Consider the following 20,936-nt stretch of genomic DNA (forward strand, 5'->3'; position numbering starts at 1 on the left):
AAAAGAGCCAATGGGAGGGCTAGAACTTTTTAAAATGCGGGGGAAACTTCCTTTTGTTGGTGTGTTGTTGTCCTCTAGGAAAGAGGAGAGCAGTTATGCTGTGAGAAGCTTTAAGCCAGGTATGAAAAACCATCAGATCATACCTAAAGATTGCTTATCTGAACCCCAGAAATATAAGTAAATTAGGGAATGTCTAGAAAGGTGCAATTAGGGTTATTTCTTTTATTTTTTATTGGCTTGTGGACTCCTCTGTGCTAACTCCAGATGCTTTTTGTTTTGCTTGTAACCTTTAAGCTGAACCTCAAGAGAGCTATCTTGATGTTTAATTTTTGTAACTTTTTTTAGATCTAGCAAAAAGCTTAAGTTCCAGATGTATTTTCTTTCTTCTTTGTTTTTAATAAATATTTACCTTTTTTAAAAACAGGATTGGGTTTTTGAGTCCTAAGAGGTTTGTGCATGTTTAATTAGCTGGTGGTAACAGCTGATTTCCTTTGTTTTTCTTTCTCTGCTCTTCCCCAGACGGGTGTATGAAAGGGTTTGAGGGTACCCCAAAGGAAGGAATTCCCAAGTGCACCTTTCTGTTTTCAAAGCGGTTTCTGCACTTGGGTGGTGGCAGCATCTACCCATCCAAGGTCAGAGAGAAGCTGTAACCCTGGGAGTTTAATGCAAGCCTGGAGTGGCCAGTATTAATTTTTAAAATCCTTGCGGGCCCCCACCTTCTGCACTCAAAGTGCCAGAGTGGGGAATCAGCCTTGACAACAGCTCATTGATGGATTCTAATATCCTCCTGCATGGTATTTTGACATGAGGGGTAAATCAAGCATCCTCCTCTCCCCTTTTTCCTTCTCAATTAATTCTGACTATATTGGGGGGGGGGTGTATAAAATCTGAATGTTTTGGTTGACAGATATGCCTACAGAAAAATGAAATTCTAACACTCATTGATATAAATCAGAGAATACCATTAGGAATAGTTTGTTGTTCATAGAGTACAACGAATATATGTAAAGGTGACTGAATATTGTTATGCAGGATATATGATAGTTAAATATCAAGCCAGTCCTAACAGCACATTCCTAAAAAAGTTGTTCTAAAACATTTTCTGTATCCTGCACATTCCAAAATAGGAATAAGCTGGCATTTTGTTGGACATCACCTTTTTCTTTAAGGGTGAAATCCTGGTGCCATTGATTTTAGCAATGCCTGGATTTTATCCTAAGAGTTCAGAGGGCCTTTTAGGAACTGGGAAATCTGCATTGTGGGAACTGTCATTTGCCACAGCATTGAGAATTTACTAACAGAAAAGAAGCATTGCCCTAAAAACATGGGGTTTCATTTATAATTCTCATGCTAGTAAACTTCTAAGAAGGCCAGACAAACACTTAGAAGTGTTTACAAAAGTTTTAGAAATGTGGATAACCATTTTTTCCATTTCTTTTTATGAATGTTCTGAAATTAGAATAAATCATTCTAGTCCAAAAATACCTATTACAAGAAGAAAAATAAAACCTTTGGTATGCTGGAAAGCATGATTTATGGTATAATTTATCTTTGGAATTCTTTATAGAAAATCAATATCTACATCTTAATGCATTTTAAAAATGGAGAGAACAAGGCTGGCTAATGGGCATCAGCTTAATTTTATTGCATACAATAAGCATACTACAATCCATATTTATCAGTAAAAATGTGGCAATATAATCCTGAATTTACTTCAAAGCATAACGCTAAATGCTCTCATTATGTGCTAAAGTTAAAATTGACCACCATGGTTATCTGAACAAGTATATATTAAAACATTAACTTGAGCTGTGCTACATTTACATCATGGCTGATCTCTCAAACAATGCTCCAGATTAAATCATCAGTAAGTAGCAAGAACTGAAATTGGCAACTTAGGTATCTCTAATTATACACAGTATTTAGCCATGCAGATCTGGCTAAATCATGTTTGTTTGTTATTGAACACAAAGTATTTACAAAGAAATCCTTATGTAATTGCATGCTGGATTTTTTTAAACCTAATTTTGGTCATGTTTGTGATTATACTGAAGATCTCACATTGGAGTACAGCTCCAAATTTGTGTGACCTTTGAGACATCCCTGAATTTCAGAGCATAGTTGGTATGACAGAACCAACCTTTATATTCCTCCCAGTAAAGTTAATTTGGCTAGAAATGTATTAGAACTCAACTGCTTGAATTTTAAAACATTCTAAAACTACTCTTAGCAGAAAAGGTCATGGAGGCACTGTAGATAAAAGCCATTAAATGGGGTTGGCCAACAAGATTATGGGAATAAGAAGGAATTAAGGATAAACACATGTTCATGTCTCTAGTTATGTGTGAATAGGCATTTAAATCGCACACAGATTCAGATAAGACAGACTACCAGTTTTAAATATAAATCTTCAGCAAAGGCATGCAGAAAGATCCCAAGCTCCTGGCTTTCAGGATGCCAACTTTCACATCTCAATCAGGCAGGCTCACAGATTTTTCTCTATCTGAGAATTTGGTTGTTCCTTTAATGCAGAGGTTTCAGGTGCTAAGCTGCAGAGCCCCAGTGGGAACTCTGGAAAGAATTTTGCCTCAAAAGCACACAATTCTTATTGTGCAGCTGCTGAAACACTCCCTTAGGGAATGAAGCATTTTCTCCCTAAGCACCTGGCCTGAGATCCAGGCCTGTAATTCTGTGCCCCTTCTGTGTAGGGGCATAAAGGGGAAGTGAGCTCCTTGTTCCCTCCCATCTTGATAAATTATAAAGCAGCAGTTCACAATCTGACCGTAGACAACTGGTTGCTCTAAGCCAGAGGTAGGCAAACTATGGCCCGTGGGACCGTCCTGCCTAGCCCTTGAGCTCCCAGCTGGTGAGGCTAGCCCCTGGCTCCTCCCCCACCATCTCCCCTTTCCCGCAGCCACACTGCTGCCCGGGCAGCACTCTGGCCTGCTGCTCCTGTTGGGCAACATGGCAGCATGGCTGGCTCCAGCATGGTAAGGGGACGGGGAGTGAGGGGGGGTTGGATAAGGGGCAGGGGGTCCCAAGGGGCAGTCAGGGGACAGGGAGCAGGGGGCAGTTGGATGGGGTGGAGGTTCTGGGGGTGGGGGCAGTCAGGGGATAGGGAGCGGGGGGGGGTTGGATGGGTCAGGGGGTTCTGAGGGGGGTGGGAAGTGGGAGGGGGGCAGGGGCCAGGCTGTTTGGGGAGTCTTCCCTACCCAGCCCTCCATACAGTTGCACAACTCTGATATGGCCCTTGGGCCAAAAAGTTTGCCCACCCCTGCTCTAAGCAGATTCCCCTCTGCAAGTCTCTTGCTCTTTGTTTCAACAACTTGGCCTAAAGGAATAACAGGGAGAAATCTATTTTTAAAGAACAAAGAACCCAACACTTGGAGATGATATTCTTGATTCAAGGATAGCAGCTACATTTCTTCCTCAGGACTATTTTCTACACACAGAAGGCAGCCCTGCTGACAAGTTTTCAATGAAAGGGAACGAGATTTCCTTTATGACTCCCTTCATATAGCTAAGGAGGAAACATCTTCAGTATACTCCTCTTGCTCTTCTGCCTCTCCCTATCATGTCTGTCAAGGATTCACTAATCTGGTGATTCTGACCTTTCATGAGCTCAAGAAGCACCATTCACTCAACTGTTCCTAACCTTTATGATAAGCACAGATGCATCCAATAGAGGACGTCTCTAAACTGCACAGCTTTGGAAGAAAAAAAGAGATCAGACTACATATCCATGTCTTGAAACTTTGGGCTACAAGACTGGCCCTCAGAACTTTCCTGCTGTCAGCTGGAGGAAAAATGGTGAATTGTCACATACAACATGAATATCAAGGAGGCTGCTAAACTGGCCAGTGAGTCTCATTCTCTCCTCCTCCCCTCTCATGGGAGCAGGGTGTGTTGATGGAATACTTTGGTCTAATTTTGATTGTTGGGTTTAGTGTGTAGGTGCTGGGTGGTGTTGACCGCCTGCAATACACCGGTGGTTAGGCTAAATCTGGTGGTCTCTTCTGGCCTAAATGCTGTGTCTCTAATAGATGCATTTCCTTTTGCTCTAAACTTTCCAGTCAAAAAGAATTAATTGGAGAACAACTTAAATCTCAGGTTTCAGGACCAGCATGAATGGCCCCTCTCTTTTCCAGTTGGCTCATTTAGAGTAGACCTATTGGTTTTCTGAAGCAATGTTAAGTGATCAAATTTATTCTGAGTGGGTCACAAAGGCATTTTCTTCTGGGATGGATGCCATTTCTCCTGGTCCCTTTGGTACTTCAGTTTTTGCAGAAAATAAAATAGAGCAGGGTTCACATAATCTTGGTAGTTCTGGGTTGTGCTGGGCAAGCATGGTTCTTCAACCTGTTGGCACTGTTATTGGCCCTCTCTTTACTAATCTCATTTATCTCCTCTAAAAAGAACATCTTGAGTCAATTTGCCTGGTAGTATGGCTTGTGTCCGTAATGTCTGCAGGTTTTGAGTGTTCATAGTTTTGAGTTTTGCCCTACCATAATTGGAGGGCATTTTCCGTATTACACATTCTAAGTACAGTAGGCCACCTAGGAACCTATTTTGCCCCCGTACTCCCATTACCATAGCACTTCCCAAGTATTTAAAACAACAAATTCTTTCTCATTGCCACACTTGTCGGAGAAATAGCTTGAGTAAAATGGTATGAAATGGGACCAATGTTACAGACTGTTTCCTCATGAAATCAGACAGATGTATATTGAAATTATAACTTTCTCCTTCGGGTTTGGGAGCAGCTTTTGAGCACTGGAGACTCAGGTGTAGTTCTCCTCAGTGTGGAGCCACAGTCTCTGACACATCCCAAAGGTGACCCTTGAGGGCTATGAAAGTGGGTGGGGAATGTGATGTCCATCTACTATGTAAGTTACTTGAAGGCTAATGTAAAGCCATGGACTGGCATTTAACTTTGTGAGGAGCTGTTCAAAGGGAGAGCACCTAAGAAGTCAATAAGATTGTTGAGATCCAAGTGCTAGATCCCAGAGTGAAGAGAAGAAAAATTGTCTCTCTCCTGGACCAAACATAGCAAGGGAGATGACTTGCATCACCTGCCAAAAGACTTAAGTATATGAAATAACTCTTCTGTGCAGAGATACTCGGAAGCCTCAACTTTTCACACAGTGATGAAAAGTCCTGAAGGACTCTGTTCAAATGAGCAACAGCTACTCTGTGCAGAAAGTTGGCACAAATCCCTGTCAAAGATAACATCAAAGAAGTAAGGAACAGCTGGAGAAACCCTGATGAAGAAAGGCATGCATATATAATATATATACACACACACACAGCATCAAAGGGTTATGCTGAATATCCCACTGAAAGACTTTTGGGGTTTTGAAACAGTCAAACCCTTAGACCTCAGGATGTTGCATGCTTTGCCAATATATCTCAGAGGACCTGACTGACATTATAACTCAGTTTCTGTGAGAGTTCAGGTCTTCAGGCATCTTGCAAGTTACATTCTCACTTAGACACTGGCCACGAGTTATTTTAAAAGAGCTCCGAGCAGCTGATCGTCAACTATGGGTTCTTGGGCTGCCACTACTAAATGCCAAAAATAATAAAATTATACAACAAACAATAAAACAATAAAAGTCCAATCATATGCATTCAAGGGCAAGGCCACAGCTCACGTGGCCAATGAGGTAGGAGGGGGAGGGGAATTCAGTATTAACGTGTTGATCTGCTCTCAGCACTCATTGGCTGCCAGGGTTTTGATTGCATGGCACATTCAACTAATGCCAGGTATTTTTTCTATCCACAGACAGGAAGGTTCTTGCCAGTGCAACCTGAATCACTAGTGTGTGTGAAGTGGAGTGTGTGTGTGGAGAGGTGGGCAAGGTGCATAGATGCAGGTTTCTTAGGCTCATCTTTAAACTATATTATGGATTATAAAACAGTTTCCACCCATGCTTTGACTTACGTTCCAGGTTTGGTTTAGGAGGCACAGTCAGCAGTGATAAATGGTCACAAACAGGTGTCTGTACATTCTCCAGTTGCAGGGAGAGTGGCATAGGACATGATACATTTCTTAACATATTGAAACATGATACTAACTCTGCTTCAGATTAGACTGGGGCTGTGCAGCCTCCCCTCTGTTCAACTCCAAATGTGAAAAGGCTTCAAACTGTTTTTAAAGTGGGTTGAAAGCCTGAGGATATCCGCAAGAACTTCCGCAAGGCATGCATTAGGTGATGGCAACATCCATTCTGGAGCTATTTATTGCTATTGTGAATTACTTAAAAAGGGAACACCTAGCTTTTTCACTTGTACTAGGTAAGAATTACATAAAGATAAATAGGGCATTGCAGATTGTCCTGCATTATAAATACTTCTACCAGTCAAACTGAATGCAGGACCAACTGCACTTCGTTTGTAACAGAGGATTTATATCCTTACAAAGGACAACAGATAGTGAACTAATGAAAGATAACAGCAGCTATCTCTGAGAGAGAACTTGGACTGTTTCCTTGCTCTTTAACTGTCTTGGTAAACTGGTGCTGCACTTGCATAGTCTATTTTTAAAATCTCTCTATAACTCACAATACATTTATTCACATCATAATGTACTCCTACCAACAATTAGCAAACCATTACATATACTTCACTGATTATAAAATACCATGCACTGTAAAAGTGTTAGTTTTTCAAATAGTTTAATTGTTTTTATGACCTACTAAAGCAGAGATCATGAGACTGTCTATTGCTCAAAATCCAGTCCTGCAATCTTGGAAATCAATGGAAATCTTAAGGACCTGACTCTCAATTATGCTAAGGATTCTTCATACTGATCCAGTAGTGTAAATACACCTTTCAGTAGGTGTAAAAGTAATTACAAATCCTTTTGTTATAGATGTAATTCCCACCCACTTCAGGGCACTTGTATATTGCCAGAGAGGTATAAATGAGCTTTAGTGTAAATGAGAATAAGAATTATGGCTCCCTTTTCCTCTTGGTAAATGCCTCTATCTCACTTGAACCTCTCCTGTACAATCCTGTCTCTAGAGTATGTTTCCCTTCATAAAGGTAAACATATGACAAATCCTTGCACTATTTGTTCACCCTGTCTAAAATAATTAGTGACTGCAAAGGATTTGCAGTTTAGACTGCAGAGTGGAGCTCACCTCCCTGTAAAGTGTACTCTGTCACTGCTCTGCTGAATGCTCCCAGCCCGGCTCCATTATAAGATGCCACCTGGATTTCATACTGAGTCCAGATGATCAGGTCTTTTACCAAACAGTAGTTAATCTCTGCGCTGGTGATGTTCTTATAGTGATACTCCCCAGGGAGGCCTGCCAGGCGATACCTGCATACAGAAAAGGAAAATTCAATGCAGTCAGTTAAAAGACATCAATTCTATCAAATGCACTGACTAGCAAAACAGCTTCCTCTCTGAAGATGCAATATTCAAACTTTTACTGCAGAATTATACAAAGGATAATAGAACGCCCTCAAAAAAAAAAAAAAAAAAAAAACAGACTAACCCCTGATAAGACCATACCCTGCTTGACTGCTGTAGTATTTATAATCTGATTTCAATGAAATTACATGCTCAGGGCTAAACAAAACTGGCATTTTATCCTGTTTTATGGCTGTAGAAAACTTATAGCTTTTAAAATGTGGCTTGTCTAGTAAAAGCTATGATTTAGTATAAAAATATCTTGGACAGGATTTTTATCAGGGTGCTGATGTAAATCAGTTTGAGAAATGTTTTCTTCCTCAATCTCTGAACCTGAAAAGCAAGATGATCTCGGTAGTGTTCAGACCTTCTGGTCTAAGGGACTGTCAGCTCAAGCCTGCAACAGGAACCCACTTTCACAGAATGATTATAACAAGGTCTGAAACAGGGGTTGCCTAGGGACTGAAGAGCTTGCTATAGAGTGGGAATCAGAAGGATGGCAATATGGAGATGAAACAGTTTGCCAAATAAGGATTAGTAATATATCTATATAGTGATGAACCTCTGCCAAAGAGGTGGAGCAACTGAATACATTTCCCTGTAGCAGTTGTTATGGAAAATAGAATTGGATGCATATTTTAGAGCCCTTTTTTGGTGTGTCCTTTTGCACTCTGAGAATCCACTGTTCTCTATCATTTCCTCTCAAACAGTCCTTGGAAATTTGAACACTTCAAGTGAGACTGTTTGCTTTTTTCCCTTTAGGAAACAAGCTGTGTAGTAGATACTTACAATATGCTAATCAACATATCAGAAATAAGTAGACCAAATGGCATTATGACTTGCAAATGAAGCATTGCTATTCTGTGAAAAGGCAAATATGGGAATGTTTGGATTTTTATTCATCATACTATTTTTATGCTGTTTTAAGTCAGCCCCTGCTTAACAATAACTAAAGGCTTATCTACATGAGAGTTTCATTGGTTCATTTACGGTGCGATTTTAAACCAATATAAGTTTAATCAGTGCAATCCCTGTGTTTAGACAAGGCCTAATTCTTATAGAGATTTTGTTGTTCCTAGAGAGATCTCCGTGCAGCTCTTGATCACCCAATAGCAGTGATACAGACAACCCCAAAGAGTTGGGAGAGCAGTGTGGCTTCCTGACTTGGTCATGTTTTGTACTGTGAGACTACATTAGCATAGCTCCATGAAATATTAACACAAAATCACAAGGAAAATATATCAAAGCAATGTCAGGATCTCTCCCTGGGACTATTAGGTGGCTCTCTCTGCCTCCATTCAATGCAAGACCTCCCCTTCCTCCACTTATGAGATGATAGGAAGGTTGTATGAATCTTGGCAATGTCAATTCTTTGCTCAGCACTCTGTTTTCTCTCACAGGTAGCAGTCAAAATGTGGAGTGCTCCTGTGGTCTAATTTGTTGTACTCTTAGCATGACACTCCTATAAAAACAACACTCTGCTGGGGAGAAAAAGAGCAGAGGAAAAAGGCCAGTTCAGAAATGTCATGTCCTAGTGACCTTTCTCACTATATGTACACTTTGATGCCTATTGTTATAGGCTTTGTGCAGTGCACCCTCACTTTTAAGATCAGGCATTCTGTCAGTTTAAGTCCAATACATCCTCTATGGTGGGACTCTTTGCTGCAAAGACAGAGCAATGGACCTGATGTTACAGTGGGTCTTTTCCATTCTTAATTTTAAAAAGGCACCTTTAATACAGAGTTTTATTATATGACAATTTTAAATTCCCGCTGCATGGTTTGTTTCCCTACTCAGGAGCCTAGACACAATAATTTAAACATCTAAATAATGTTTTTCCACAAACTCACAGAGACTGATGCCAATGGACTGGATAACTCTCTACTAATATGAAAAGGGATGTTAGAGAGGACAGGGATCAATTATGCTAATTTTGCATGAGCTGCAGAAGGAAATGTTTAACTTAAAAATTAGTCAGCATGTTATATGAAACAGTCAGACAGTAGAGTAAGTTGCAACGGGTAGGGAGGCTGTGGAATTGCTGTCTCCAGAGGTATTTAAGGACAGACTAACTACCAATCTATTAGGGCTGGTTTAGGAATAATGAAACCAATCCTGTGACAAAGCAAAGGAATGGACTAGCTGACCCACTAGAGTGCCTTTTGATCCCACTCATTCAACAGTATATCAGCGCCCAGAGAAAATGGTAACAGATTCTCTGATCCACCAAGGTTGCTTACCAACCAGAAATTTCCATTGAAGACATCTTCCTCTGCAGGGGGAAATCTCCTAAACTAACCTCCTGCATCAACCCTGCAATAAATGGGGAGAAAGGGGCACAGTAGCGGCAAAAAGGGGCGTGGCAGAGCTGAGTTCCACCAAACATGACACTACGCTGCCATTAGGCACCTCAGTGGTGTAAGCAAAGAGCAGGACACCTCCTGTTCTACCACAACCAGAGCCCTGAACCAGGGAACTGCAACCGGCTCGCCAGGGCTGCCCCTCTCCATTATATCTGTGCCCAGTAGAGAATAAGGGCCTGCAGCTTTCCCCAGCAATCCATCTGAACTCAAAGCTTCAGCTTTAGTCTTTGGCATATTTAAATTTTGATTCACCAGGCTTTCATCAAGAAATGTAGTAAACTGGCCAAGATTGATGGCGTGCAAACAGTGTTGCCTACAGTTACCATTTGTTATTTATAGACGGACCCATAGATGTGCATGACACCATAGTTGCTGCAGACAAATCCCTGCCCAGAGGAGCAGATAGTCTACAGAATAGATATAACACAGAAAAAGATGACAATAAAAAAGGTGTGGTGTAGAAAGCACAGAAGTGCAAAGCTTACCATAGTGAGAGCTCACCAATACAGTGTGTGTTGTGTACACATCTTTTTACTACTTTAAAAAAAATTTTTTTTTTACAAATTTGACATTTGGAAAACTGCTGGGTGAGAAAGCTGGGGTGCAGGCATAAAGTCAAGAGTTATATAAACCATACTGTTGTATCCTCTGTGATTGGGCATACAGACCTCATTACTTGGGTGGCAGGGAGACAGTTAACATTCTTCAGCTGTGTCTGCACTAGGCGTGGCAGGAAATTTCCACCCTCAGCAATACCACCAAAGCAGCTCCGTCAACAGTAGCAAAGTGGTAACACTAGTGTAAACAGGGCATGAGCATTTTTACCACCATATCCTTTAGCAGTTCTAGAGGACACTGGTAAAAATGCCACCAGCAATCTGTATTCTGTCTAAACTGGGGCTCCAACCTTGCATGGTGCTATACCAGTGGTTGTACAATGCTAGATTTTCCAGAAAATAATCTTGTAGACAAGGCCTTCCTGAGCAGAGTGAATGCTACACTGCCTGCTCTCACTGCAGGGACAGTTAGCGAGCCAACTGGAACCATGCAATAGCTGAGTCCAGCTGGACTGGTTACTGACTCCCAGAAAGACTGAATGTGCTCTGGGAAGTCTCTCAATATGATCATACCTGTTTTAGGAGCCACACCCTCTCCATACGTAAGGAGAAAAATTGGATGAAATAAGTTTCATAGTAGCAGTTACCCGTTTGAAGTCCCTTTTCATTCACTTAGTATAGCTGGGCTGCACAAAGACTATTTACTTAATTTATTTTCAACTCTAAACCCTAATCTGGCTATGGTTCACCTGATCTGTGCCATCTACTTTATTGGCAGAATCCTTGTTCTTTCAGAACCCAGAATGCCACTGTTCCACTTGTGTGATATGTCTGACTTAAATTATGAGCTACTTGCGGTAGGGAGTCTTTTCTTTGTACGCAAAGCACTATGCACATATATGGTACAGTGCAAATAATAAGTAATGATAAATTAGAAATTGTCTTTTAAACATTCTTTCTTTTTTATTTGTCAAACCACTAGGATGTCCACCTCTAACACACTAAGATATTTAGTGCCAGACTCTATATTAAGATCCCTCTAGGCTAGAGCACAAATCACTTACCTTAGGATGTACCCATGGAGAACCCCATTATGCTCACTTTCAGGAGGAGGCTGCCACTGAACCATGATAGACTGATTGGTACGTCCACTGGCTACTATGTTTTTAGGAGGAGCGCTGGGAGGTTCTTCAGGTAACATCAATCTAAGCACAAAAGAATGTAATGGGATGTGGGCGTTAAGATAAAAACAAAGTTCTAGCTTTTTATTTTGTGTGTCCACTAAATGTGAACCATATTTATTTACTAAAGTCCAAAGACTAGAAAGAAGCATAATGCTGACCAAACTACTGATGACTTTGCATGAAATAGTTACTACAAATCAACATAATAGAAAATCAGTTAAGCAAGCCACAAGGAGGACAGCTGAGGTAACCTTATTCTGTCTGAATCCCCCATGCTGCTCCAACTATATAAAAACATTACAAGCCTGAATGAGTTAGAGCTCAGATCAGAATCTGTGACTCCTTTGACTCTTTCAATATTTTTCATATCAAACGCCTACATTTTGAAAAAGCCATTTAAACCTCAGCTGTTCTACAATTCAAACTCATAGCAAGCTTTGGTTTATAAAGGAAGGGGGATGCATCTGAAACTTAACTTGATGAAGCCATCCTTCTATATCACAACTGAAGTAATTACAGAAGTGAAATGCAGTGACTGGGTGAGTGCTCTGCCCAGTCCAGAGTTAACCACTGAGTCTTTAACCGCAGGAAAAAAATATGTTGGCAAAACGTGCACTCACTCCATCTCCTTCTGTGATCCTGTTTGATTGTTACTCTGCAAAGATGGCTGGACCTCTGTCCCCAGTGCATGCAGAATATGCTGCTGCTGCTAACTGCCAGGATGGCTAAATACTGTTCAAAGTTCTTAGGCACTTCATGTAACTAGGGGTATCCGCTGAGTGCCCACATCCTCCCACTGTGATACACAAGGTAACTTCATTTTAACAATTCTGAACAACTGACAGATTAGGGGTTCCCTCACATGCTGTGCATTTTACATAGGGATCTACTTTTACTTTACCTGCTGGTCTCAGTGCTGTACTGGCCCTTGCCCACCTGGTTAACGGCACACACCCTAAATTGGTAGGTACGGGCTGGAGTTAATCCACTCACAGTGATACTGGTCATTTTAGGGTTAACATTTGATAGATGCACTTTCCAGGGAGAGTCTGGTGGAGGAACACACACATGTTAATAATATTGAGGTGCTTGTTAAAAACACCTTAAGAAGTGAGTGAATGTCTATGACTGCAATATGCTTCCTTTAACTTCTTTCCTCAAAGGATCTTTAGAACCTTCTTTCCTCAGATGAAAGAAAGAAACCTTCTTGTCTATCCCCATGGTTCGGTAGATTGCACAGTTGTCTACTGGAAAGGGATGCTACACTTGTCACTGTGTAATACCTAAAAACTGTATTCATTCTCATTTTAATAAAAGAGAAAATGAGCATAATAAAGATAGATGGGCCATGTATTTCGTGACCCATCTGTTTAGCAGGCCATTACAACACCACACCTATGAGTCTCTGGCTGAAGGGCTGTAATGAAATTCGCAGCTAGTCTACAACATTTTTCTACCCAGCTCTTTAGCAGGTGTGGAAGAGTGACTGTCATCCAAATTAGCTCTTTGCTGCAAGGCCTGGGAAGGCTTCTGAATGTTTTCTACAGATGTATTGTCTTATTTTCAGTCTAATCATTTCTTAGGATGGCTCCTTGGAATAACCTGCTCTGGCAGTAGTGTAAAACCTCCATTGTCAGTTCACATACTTCACACTCTGAGCTTCTCTGCTGCCTGAATTACATTCCCAAGTTTCACAGAGGTGAAAAATGAAATATGTTGGAAATTAAATATTCTGTCGTCTTTTCACCTTAGCATGTCATATATTTCTTGTACACAGCAGGTTGCAGGACTGCTACTAGCAGGTCACACTTCTGTACCAGATATGAAGTGGCCACAGAGCTTTTTTCTTATAGTGAACAGATGTGGCTGAGGTTAGCTTAAATAAGGTATGGTATACACAGTGCCACCTAGTGACATATCAGTATAATACGGGTTAGCATTCCATTATATCTCCCCCTTAAATTCTACATTCCTACCATTTACAAAATTTACACTATCATGCTGTCTTTGAAGTTCAGTACAGATCAATCTGTTAAATGTCTCTGAATAATACTGGTTTTCTAATTACATGACCCGAATGCATAGCAACTTTGTAATCTGGCTGCCCATTTGCTGCAACAATTGGCTGTGCTCCATTTGGAATCTTTGAATCATCATCTTCTTGTTCTATGTCTGCCATCTGTAGAATTTTCTCTGATTGTTCAGTTCTGAACAAATTGTAGATGTTAACAGTTTCTGTTGAACTCTCCACTGTTGGCCTCCATCACACATGATCTGAACAATGAATTCTTTTTCTTTATGACAGCTGAAGTTTTTCTCTTTCCAATTTGACATGAACTCAGTCACCAGGTTCTCGACTTGGTAGTTCTCTGAGTGGTGCATGCTGTTGCCTTTTTATCCAATTTAGCAACTCTCTTCATGTCTGGCCACTTTGGAAAAGACTATCTCCAAAGTTGGAACAGTACTACTGAGTTATCTTCCCATCAGAAGTTGTGTAGAACTAGATCCAGTAGCTGCTTTTGCTGTTATCTGTAACTCAGAGCAAGAAATGGCTCTTCCAGCTGTAGGATTTTCTTGACTGTTTCTACAGGTCTCTCAGCCCCTCCATTCACTTGTGAGTAATGTGGACTGTTAGTAATATGATCAATCATATTTAGTTTAGAATGACTTAAGTTCTGCTGCAGTGAATTGTAGTCCATTGTGTGTCACTAGTTCTGGAATACTGAAGTGAGCAGAAGTGCACTTGAGTTTAATAACACTGCATCACGCTTTGTCTTTCAAGTTAATTATGTCTATGCACTTGGAAAACAGACCAGTATGATCAGGTAATGATGTCTTCTGAATTAACATAAATCTGGAGCTAGTCTCTTTCAAAGTCTGTCTGGTAGAGGTGTTTGTACACTATATTGTGTCTCAAGTTTATTTGTACTGGATCTCCTTTCAAAAGTCCAATATCTTCAAATTCTCTGAGTTCTTCCACCTTTTTCACTAGGCCCATCGTGGTTATCATGCCTAAGAAGGTTGTTGGCCTTTGATAGGGTTCCCATTTGTCTGGGTTTTCCTGGATGCAGCCTCTCTTTTTGAGCCCTCTTTCTCTGTTCAGATGACTTTTCAAATAACAGGAAACGTCTGGGGTTTTTGCAGAGCAGACAAGCTGCAGCTCAGAAAGAGCCCTGATTGATCCACTTCCTAATTGGTCCCTCCTGTCCACCTGCAGCTGATTGGTCCATTCCTCTGAAAGCCACAGCTGCTAAATCCCACCCACCCAGGTCCCAACTCCCAGCCCTGGGGAGGAGGTCCCATAGGAAGGGGCTGACTGACAGCTGTCACTGTTTGCACCAGCTGCCCTCACACCATGATAGGGAGCAACACCTGTTAGGACCCTCACCACAGGACCCTTCTAGCACCTCCAACTGTACCCCCTACACCATCCCTCCCCTCCAGCAACGTCCTCTTTTTGGGAACCTGAAATATGGTAACCCTAGTCTTTGATCACATGCACTCTGAATGCAAAGCTATTGTTTCTGTGGTGAACTGGCCCATGCAGTTCAAAATACCTCCAGGACAAGTCCGAGCTGGGTCAGGTAACTTCAGCTTCGGGGGTGGCGGGGAGGTTTGAAGGTTATTGTAAGTCCCTTCAGAGATAACTGTGACATCTGGTGCATAGACAATCCAGGAAGTTTTTGGAAAGTGTAGGGGACAATTTCCTGGTGCAAGTGCTAGAGGAGCCAACTGTGGGGGGGGGGGAGCTTTTCTTGACCTGCTGCTCACAAACCGGGAAGAATTAGTAGGGGAAGCAAAAGTGGATGGGAATCTGGGAGGCAGTGACCATGAGTTGGTTGAGTTCAGGATCCTGACACAGGGAAGAAAGGTAAGCAGCAGGATACGGACCCTGGACTTCAGGAAAGCAGACTTCGAGTCCCTCAGGGAACGGATGGGTAGGATCCCCTGGGGGACTAACATGAAGGGGAAAGGAGTCCAGGAGAGCTGGCTGTATTTCAAGGAATCCCTGTTGAGGTTATAGGGACAAACCATCCCGATGTGTTGAAAGAATAGTAAATATGGCAGGCGACCAGCTTGGCTTAACGGTGAAATCCTAGTGGATCTTAAACATAAAAAAGAAGCTTACAAGAAGTGGAAGGTTGGACATATGACCAGGGAAGAGTATAAAAATATTGCTCAGGCATATAGGAATGAAATCAGGAGGGCCAAATCGCACCTGGAGCTGCAGCTAGTGAGAGATGTCAAGAGTAACAAGAAGGGTTTCTTCAGGTATGTTGGCAACAAGAAGAAAGCCAAGGAAAGTGTGGGCCCCTTACTGAATGAGGGAGGCAACCTAGTGACAGAGGATGTGGAAAAAGCTAATGTACTCAATGCTTTTTTTGCCTCTGTCTTCACTAACAAGGTCAGCTCCCAGACTGCAGCGCTGGGCATCACAACATGGGGAATAGATGGCCAGCCCTCTGTGGAGAAAGAGGTGGTTAGGGACTATTTAGAAAAGCTGGACATGCACAAGTCCATGGGGCCGGACGAGTTGCATCCGAGAGTGCTGAAGGAATTGGCGGCTGTGATTGCAGAGCCATTGGCCATTATCTTTGAAAACTCATGGCGAATGGGGGAAGTCCCGGATGACTGGAAAAAGGCTAATGTAGTGCCAATCTTTAAAAAAGGGAAGAAGGAGGATCCTGGGAACTACAGGCCAGTCAGCCTCACCTCAGTCCCCAGAAAAATCATGGAGCAGATTCAAAGAATCAATCCTGAAGCACTTACATGAGAGGAAAGTGATCAGGAACAGTCAGCATGGATTCACCAAGGGAAGGTCATGCCTGACTAATCTAATCGCCTTCTATGATGAGATTACTGGTTCTGTGGATGAAAGGAAAGCAGTGGATGTCTTGTTTCTTGACTTTAGCAAAGCTTTTGACACGGTCTCCCACAGTATTCTTGTCAGCAAGTTAAAGAAGTACGGGCTGGATGAATGCACTATAAGGTGGGTAGAAAGTTGGCTAGATTGTCGGGCTCAATGGGCAGTGATCAATGGCTCCATGTCTAGTTGGCAGCCGGTGTCAAGTGGAGTGCCCCAGGGGTCGGTCCTGGGGCCGGTTTTGTTCAATATCTTCATAAATGATCTGGAGGATGGTGTGGATTGCACTCTCAGCAAATTTGCGGATGATACTAAAGTGGGAGGAGTGGTAGATACGCTGGAGGGCAGGGATAGGATACAGAGGGACCTAGACAAATTGGAGGATTGGACCAAAAGAAATCTGATGAGGTTCAATAAGGATAAGTGCAGGGTCCTGCACTTAGGACGGAAGAACCCAATGCACAGCTACAGACTCGGGACCGAACTGCTAGGCAGCAGTTCTGTGGAAAAGGACCTAGGGGTGACAGTGGATGAGAAGCTGGATATGAGTTAGCAGTGTGCCCTTGTTGCCAAGAAGGCCAATGGCATTTTGGGATGTATAAGTAGGGGCATAGCGAGCAGATCGAGGGACGTGATCGTCCCTCTCTATTCAACATTGGTGAGGCCTCATCTGGAGTACTGTGTCCAGTTTTGGGCCCCACACTACAAGAAGGATGTGGATAAATTGGAAAGAGTCCAGCGAAGGGCAACAAAAATGATTAGGGGTCTGGAACACATGACTTATGAGGAGAGGCTGAGGGAACTGGGATTGTTTAGTCTGCAGAAGAGAAGAATGAGGGGGGATTTGATAGCTGCTTTCAACTACCTGAGAGGTGGTTCCAGAGAGGATGGTTCTAGACTATTCTCAGTGGTAGAAGAGGACAGGACAAGGAGTAATGGTCTCAAGTTGCAGTGGGGGAGGTTTAGGTTGGATATTAGGAAAAACTTTTTCACTAGCAGGGTGGTGAAACACTGGAATGCGTTACCTAGGGAGGTGGTAGAATCTCCTTCCTTAGAAGTTTTTAAGGTCAGGCTTGACAAAGCCCTGGCTGGGATGATTTAATTGGGGATTGGTCCTGCTTTGAGCAGGGGGTTGGACTAGATGACCTCCTGAGGTCCCTTCCAACCCTGATATTCTATGATTCTATGATCTGCTCCTGAGTCAATTTTAAAGTCTTTCCATGAATATTAAGTTTCACTCTCTAGACAGTCCCTTTGTCATCCCGAAGGCTAAGATTTTTTCAGAGGTCGCAGAAGTCACAAATCTGACTTCCAGTGACCGCTGTGACTTCAGCCTGCAACAGCTGGGAGGTAAAGGGTCCCCACCCCGCAAGAGCTCCAAGCCTACCACAGCTGGTGGGGGACCCTGGAGCTTTGAGCAGACCCCTGCAGCTGCCTAGCCACTCCAGGGCCATGTGGGGACCCCACAGCTGAGCTCCCCATTTTGTCCTCCTTGATTGTTTTAGTGTGGCAAACAGCTGCAAAATATCCATATTTTGCACACTTATTACACCTTGCACCTTTGGTTGGACATGCCTCATCCCATGGGATATGATTTATTTCCACATTTTGTGCATTTTGAGTATAAGGCTTCGGTGTTTGACTGGAATTTGTCCCTCATAGTGTGGGAGTTTTCTCCTTGCCTCAGGGTTCTTATGGTAATGACTTGTAGCAATCATTCTGCATCTGTTAACAGCATCCAAGCTAGTTTATTGTTTTACAGGTTTGATAAGTTGCTCTTGGTTTTGCTGTCTCACCATCTCAGACTGCTTGGCTATTTGAATAGCTGTGTGTACAATTAAGTCTATTTTAAATAGCACCTGCTGTGACAAATTTTTATCTTTTAACCCACTAACAAGCCTGTCTCTGATATTTTCATGTTTTGCAGTTCCAAAATCAGTTTCCAGCTAATGCATGCAGAACTCCTAAAAATATTAAACATTTTCCCATGGCCCCCTTGAAATTCCCGATGAAAACATGCTCCTTCATAAACCTCTTGTTTCTGAGACAAAGTATGCATCAAACATTGCCAGAACACTTTCATAGTCATTTTTTGACTGTCTTCAGAAAAGGCAAAGGATTTAAAGATTGCTCTTCCTCCTTCCCAATAGCATAAATTCTTAATTTTCTTTAGAGTTTTGTAGCAACTGATAATCATGCAAAATACTGCTTCCAGTCTGTCCATTGTGAAGGTCTGTCAAAGCTGAAACTCTCTGAGGCATTGACGAGTGGCATGTTGATGAGATCCTTTGTTGCTTTTTTTAACCAGTCTGCAACCTCTGTTGATTTTGTTCCTTCTGTTTGTTTTCCTTTGGGACTAGTTTACTTCTGACACCACATCATGTATTTCTTATACATGGTAGGTTGCAGGTCTGCTACTAGCAGGTCATGCTTGTGTACTAGATATGAAGTGGCCACAGCTTTCTTCTCAGAGAGGGACATACCAGCTGTTCACTATAAGTTCTTTAATGCTCTGCCAAGTATGGCTGAGGGTAGCTTAAATAATGTGTATTGCAGTGCCACCTCGTGGCTGAACATATATACAGTTTAGCATTCTGTTACACAGCATGGCATGCATGACTGGGGCAGTCAAGAAGAGGTGACATTTGGTTCTTGTCCGCTGATTTAAAGACTTGTTCAGTTTTTAATAATACCAGCTCTTTTCACATTCCACACTCAAAATTACAAACATTTCTGAAAACAACTGAGGACCTAGCCAGAGATTTTGGCAACATATCTGTGCATACGGTACAGAACTACACTGCAGTCCCTAACAGATCACCTAGATGAAACCATACACTGCCTGCAAATGAAGATGAGATGTTCCAAATGTGTTAAATGTCACACCAACATGCAAATCACTAATTCAGTGCTTTGCTGGCTGGTTCTTTAACTAGTTAAAACCCCCTCAGGCTTGATGCCAGTTGGGCTATATAGGCTGCATCTTTTAATTATTCAAAATATATTTACTATAGTAATAGCTTTCTGAGAGCAAAGTCATCTTAATGTGATTTCTGACACAGCAAGTAGTAGGAATCCTGGATAGATACTTGCAGAACAGTAGATTTCTCACACCAGTAGGTGTTTGTTTGGCAAAGGTTTGCTAACAGTGATCTTGACTACAAGAGCTTGATAGCAACTTACATTGTGAGAATATGCTTACCCCTATGAACTATGAAAACCATAGGCTAAGTTTTGTCTTTGCACTCTTTACTTTGCCTTTCATAGAACTTCTCCAATGACCGTGGCCAAACAACTGTTCACCTTACTACACCCAAGTGCACAATGAAAATTAATGGGAAGCAGGAGTTAAGGTATGGCTGACTTTAGTAAGTTCCCTGAAGCCACTTAATCAAGAAAATGGAAAAGCACACACAAACAAGAATGCTGAATGCCCTTAAATGAGCTAATTCGCACTGGCCCATTTCCTGGAACAATTCAGTTTCATTTGTTTACTGCTAGTGTAAACACCACTTGAGAGTGCTTAACCCAAACAGTTCGATCTAGTGAACAGTTTGATTCAACAACGGGGCTTATTAATCTCCTCAGCACCTTGGGGCTCTGGTCTGTTTATATACTGCAGCTGTAGAATACTTTATTTATTCTTTTTCCTCTCCTGGTGGAAGATAAAAGATCTGGCAGGAAGAGAGATTAAACTGAAAACTAATATAAATGAACCCTATTCATCTCCTGGGTACTCTGATTTGTTCAGAAAAGTGGTTTGGGGAGGATTTGCTTGCTCATGGAGCAGCGGATACAGCGGGTTTGCAAAGTATCTTTAAAATTTAAATAGCAAGTCATCTCTTGACACTCAATAAACTAAACCCTTTGAAAGGCTGCTCTTCCAGCTTAAATGCACAGCCAAAACAGAATTGCAAAGAAACTTGTTTTACCACGTAGAAGAACAATTTTGACATAGGAAACCTTCCATAAAAATTTCAATACCCACTTTCCCTTCCTTCAGGGATTACTGTCAGTCTCCTGACCCAGAAAGCCTGGAGAAGTTCCACGGTGACAAAAGACTTGCCAGGTCAATCTATTAAATAAACTTCCATTATATTGAGCAGACAGTGCTAATCTTTCATTTAACTTAAGCTGCCCAGAACATACTCTGGGTTCCGCTCACTCAGTCTTCCAATTTAATTGCTGTTGGCTGAAAAAGTTTCTCATTTAGTTGTCAATCTGCTCAGACATGCTGGCTATTTGAATTAGTGCTGTCTTATCTTTTTTTCAAATTAAGCTGCATGAAAATAAGAAAGTGACACTATACTTTACCATTTGATTTCTTGACCTGTCAAGAGCTTCTGTTTTGATTGTCAAAGAATTTCTGTTTTGGAGGCACTTATTTGACACCAGTGACATTCCTTCCTAAGACAAGTGACTTACCAAGAGGAATTTCTTCTACATATTTGAAGTCTGCCTGCTGTTCTTAGGAGATATCGACTGAGTTAAAAGACTCAAGATGGATGTCCTATTCCTTCCCGCTTGTTGATATAGAACCATTGTTTT

General features: G+C 41.9%; 1 protein-coding gene across 3 annotated transcripts in view; it reads right to left on the reverse strand.

Moving 5' to 3' along the window:
* SDK1 (sidekick cell adhesion molecule 1) overlaps positions 1-20,936 on the reverse strand; it is a 647,669-nt gene that overhangs the window by 144,949 nt on the left and 481,784 nt on the right. For all 3 annotated transcript variants that reach the window (XM_075117600.1, XM_048867100.2, XM_075117601.1), the window contains exons 15-17: positions 12,426-12,573; positions 11,405-11,545; positions 7,146-7,327 (exon numbers count right to left, since the gene is read on the reverse strand). In XM_075117600.1, the coding sequence (XP_074973701.1) occupies positions 7,146-7,327; positions 11,405-11,545; positions 12,426-12,573 (471 nt within the window). The remainder of the gene's footprint in view (positions 1-7,145; positions 7,328-11,404; positions 11,546-12,425; positions 12,574-20,936) is intronic.

Source organism: Caretta caretta, chromosome 10 (assembly GCF_965140235.1).
Source record: "Caretta caretta isolate rCarCar2 chromosome 10, rCarCar1.hap1, whole genome shotgun sequence".
Classification (NCBI taxonomy): Eukaryota; Metazoa; Chordata; order Testudines; family Cheloniidae; genus Caretta; species Caretta caretta.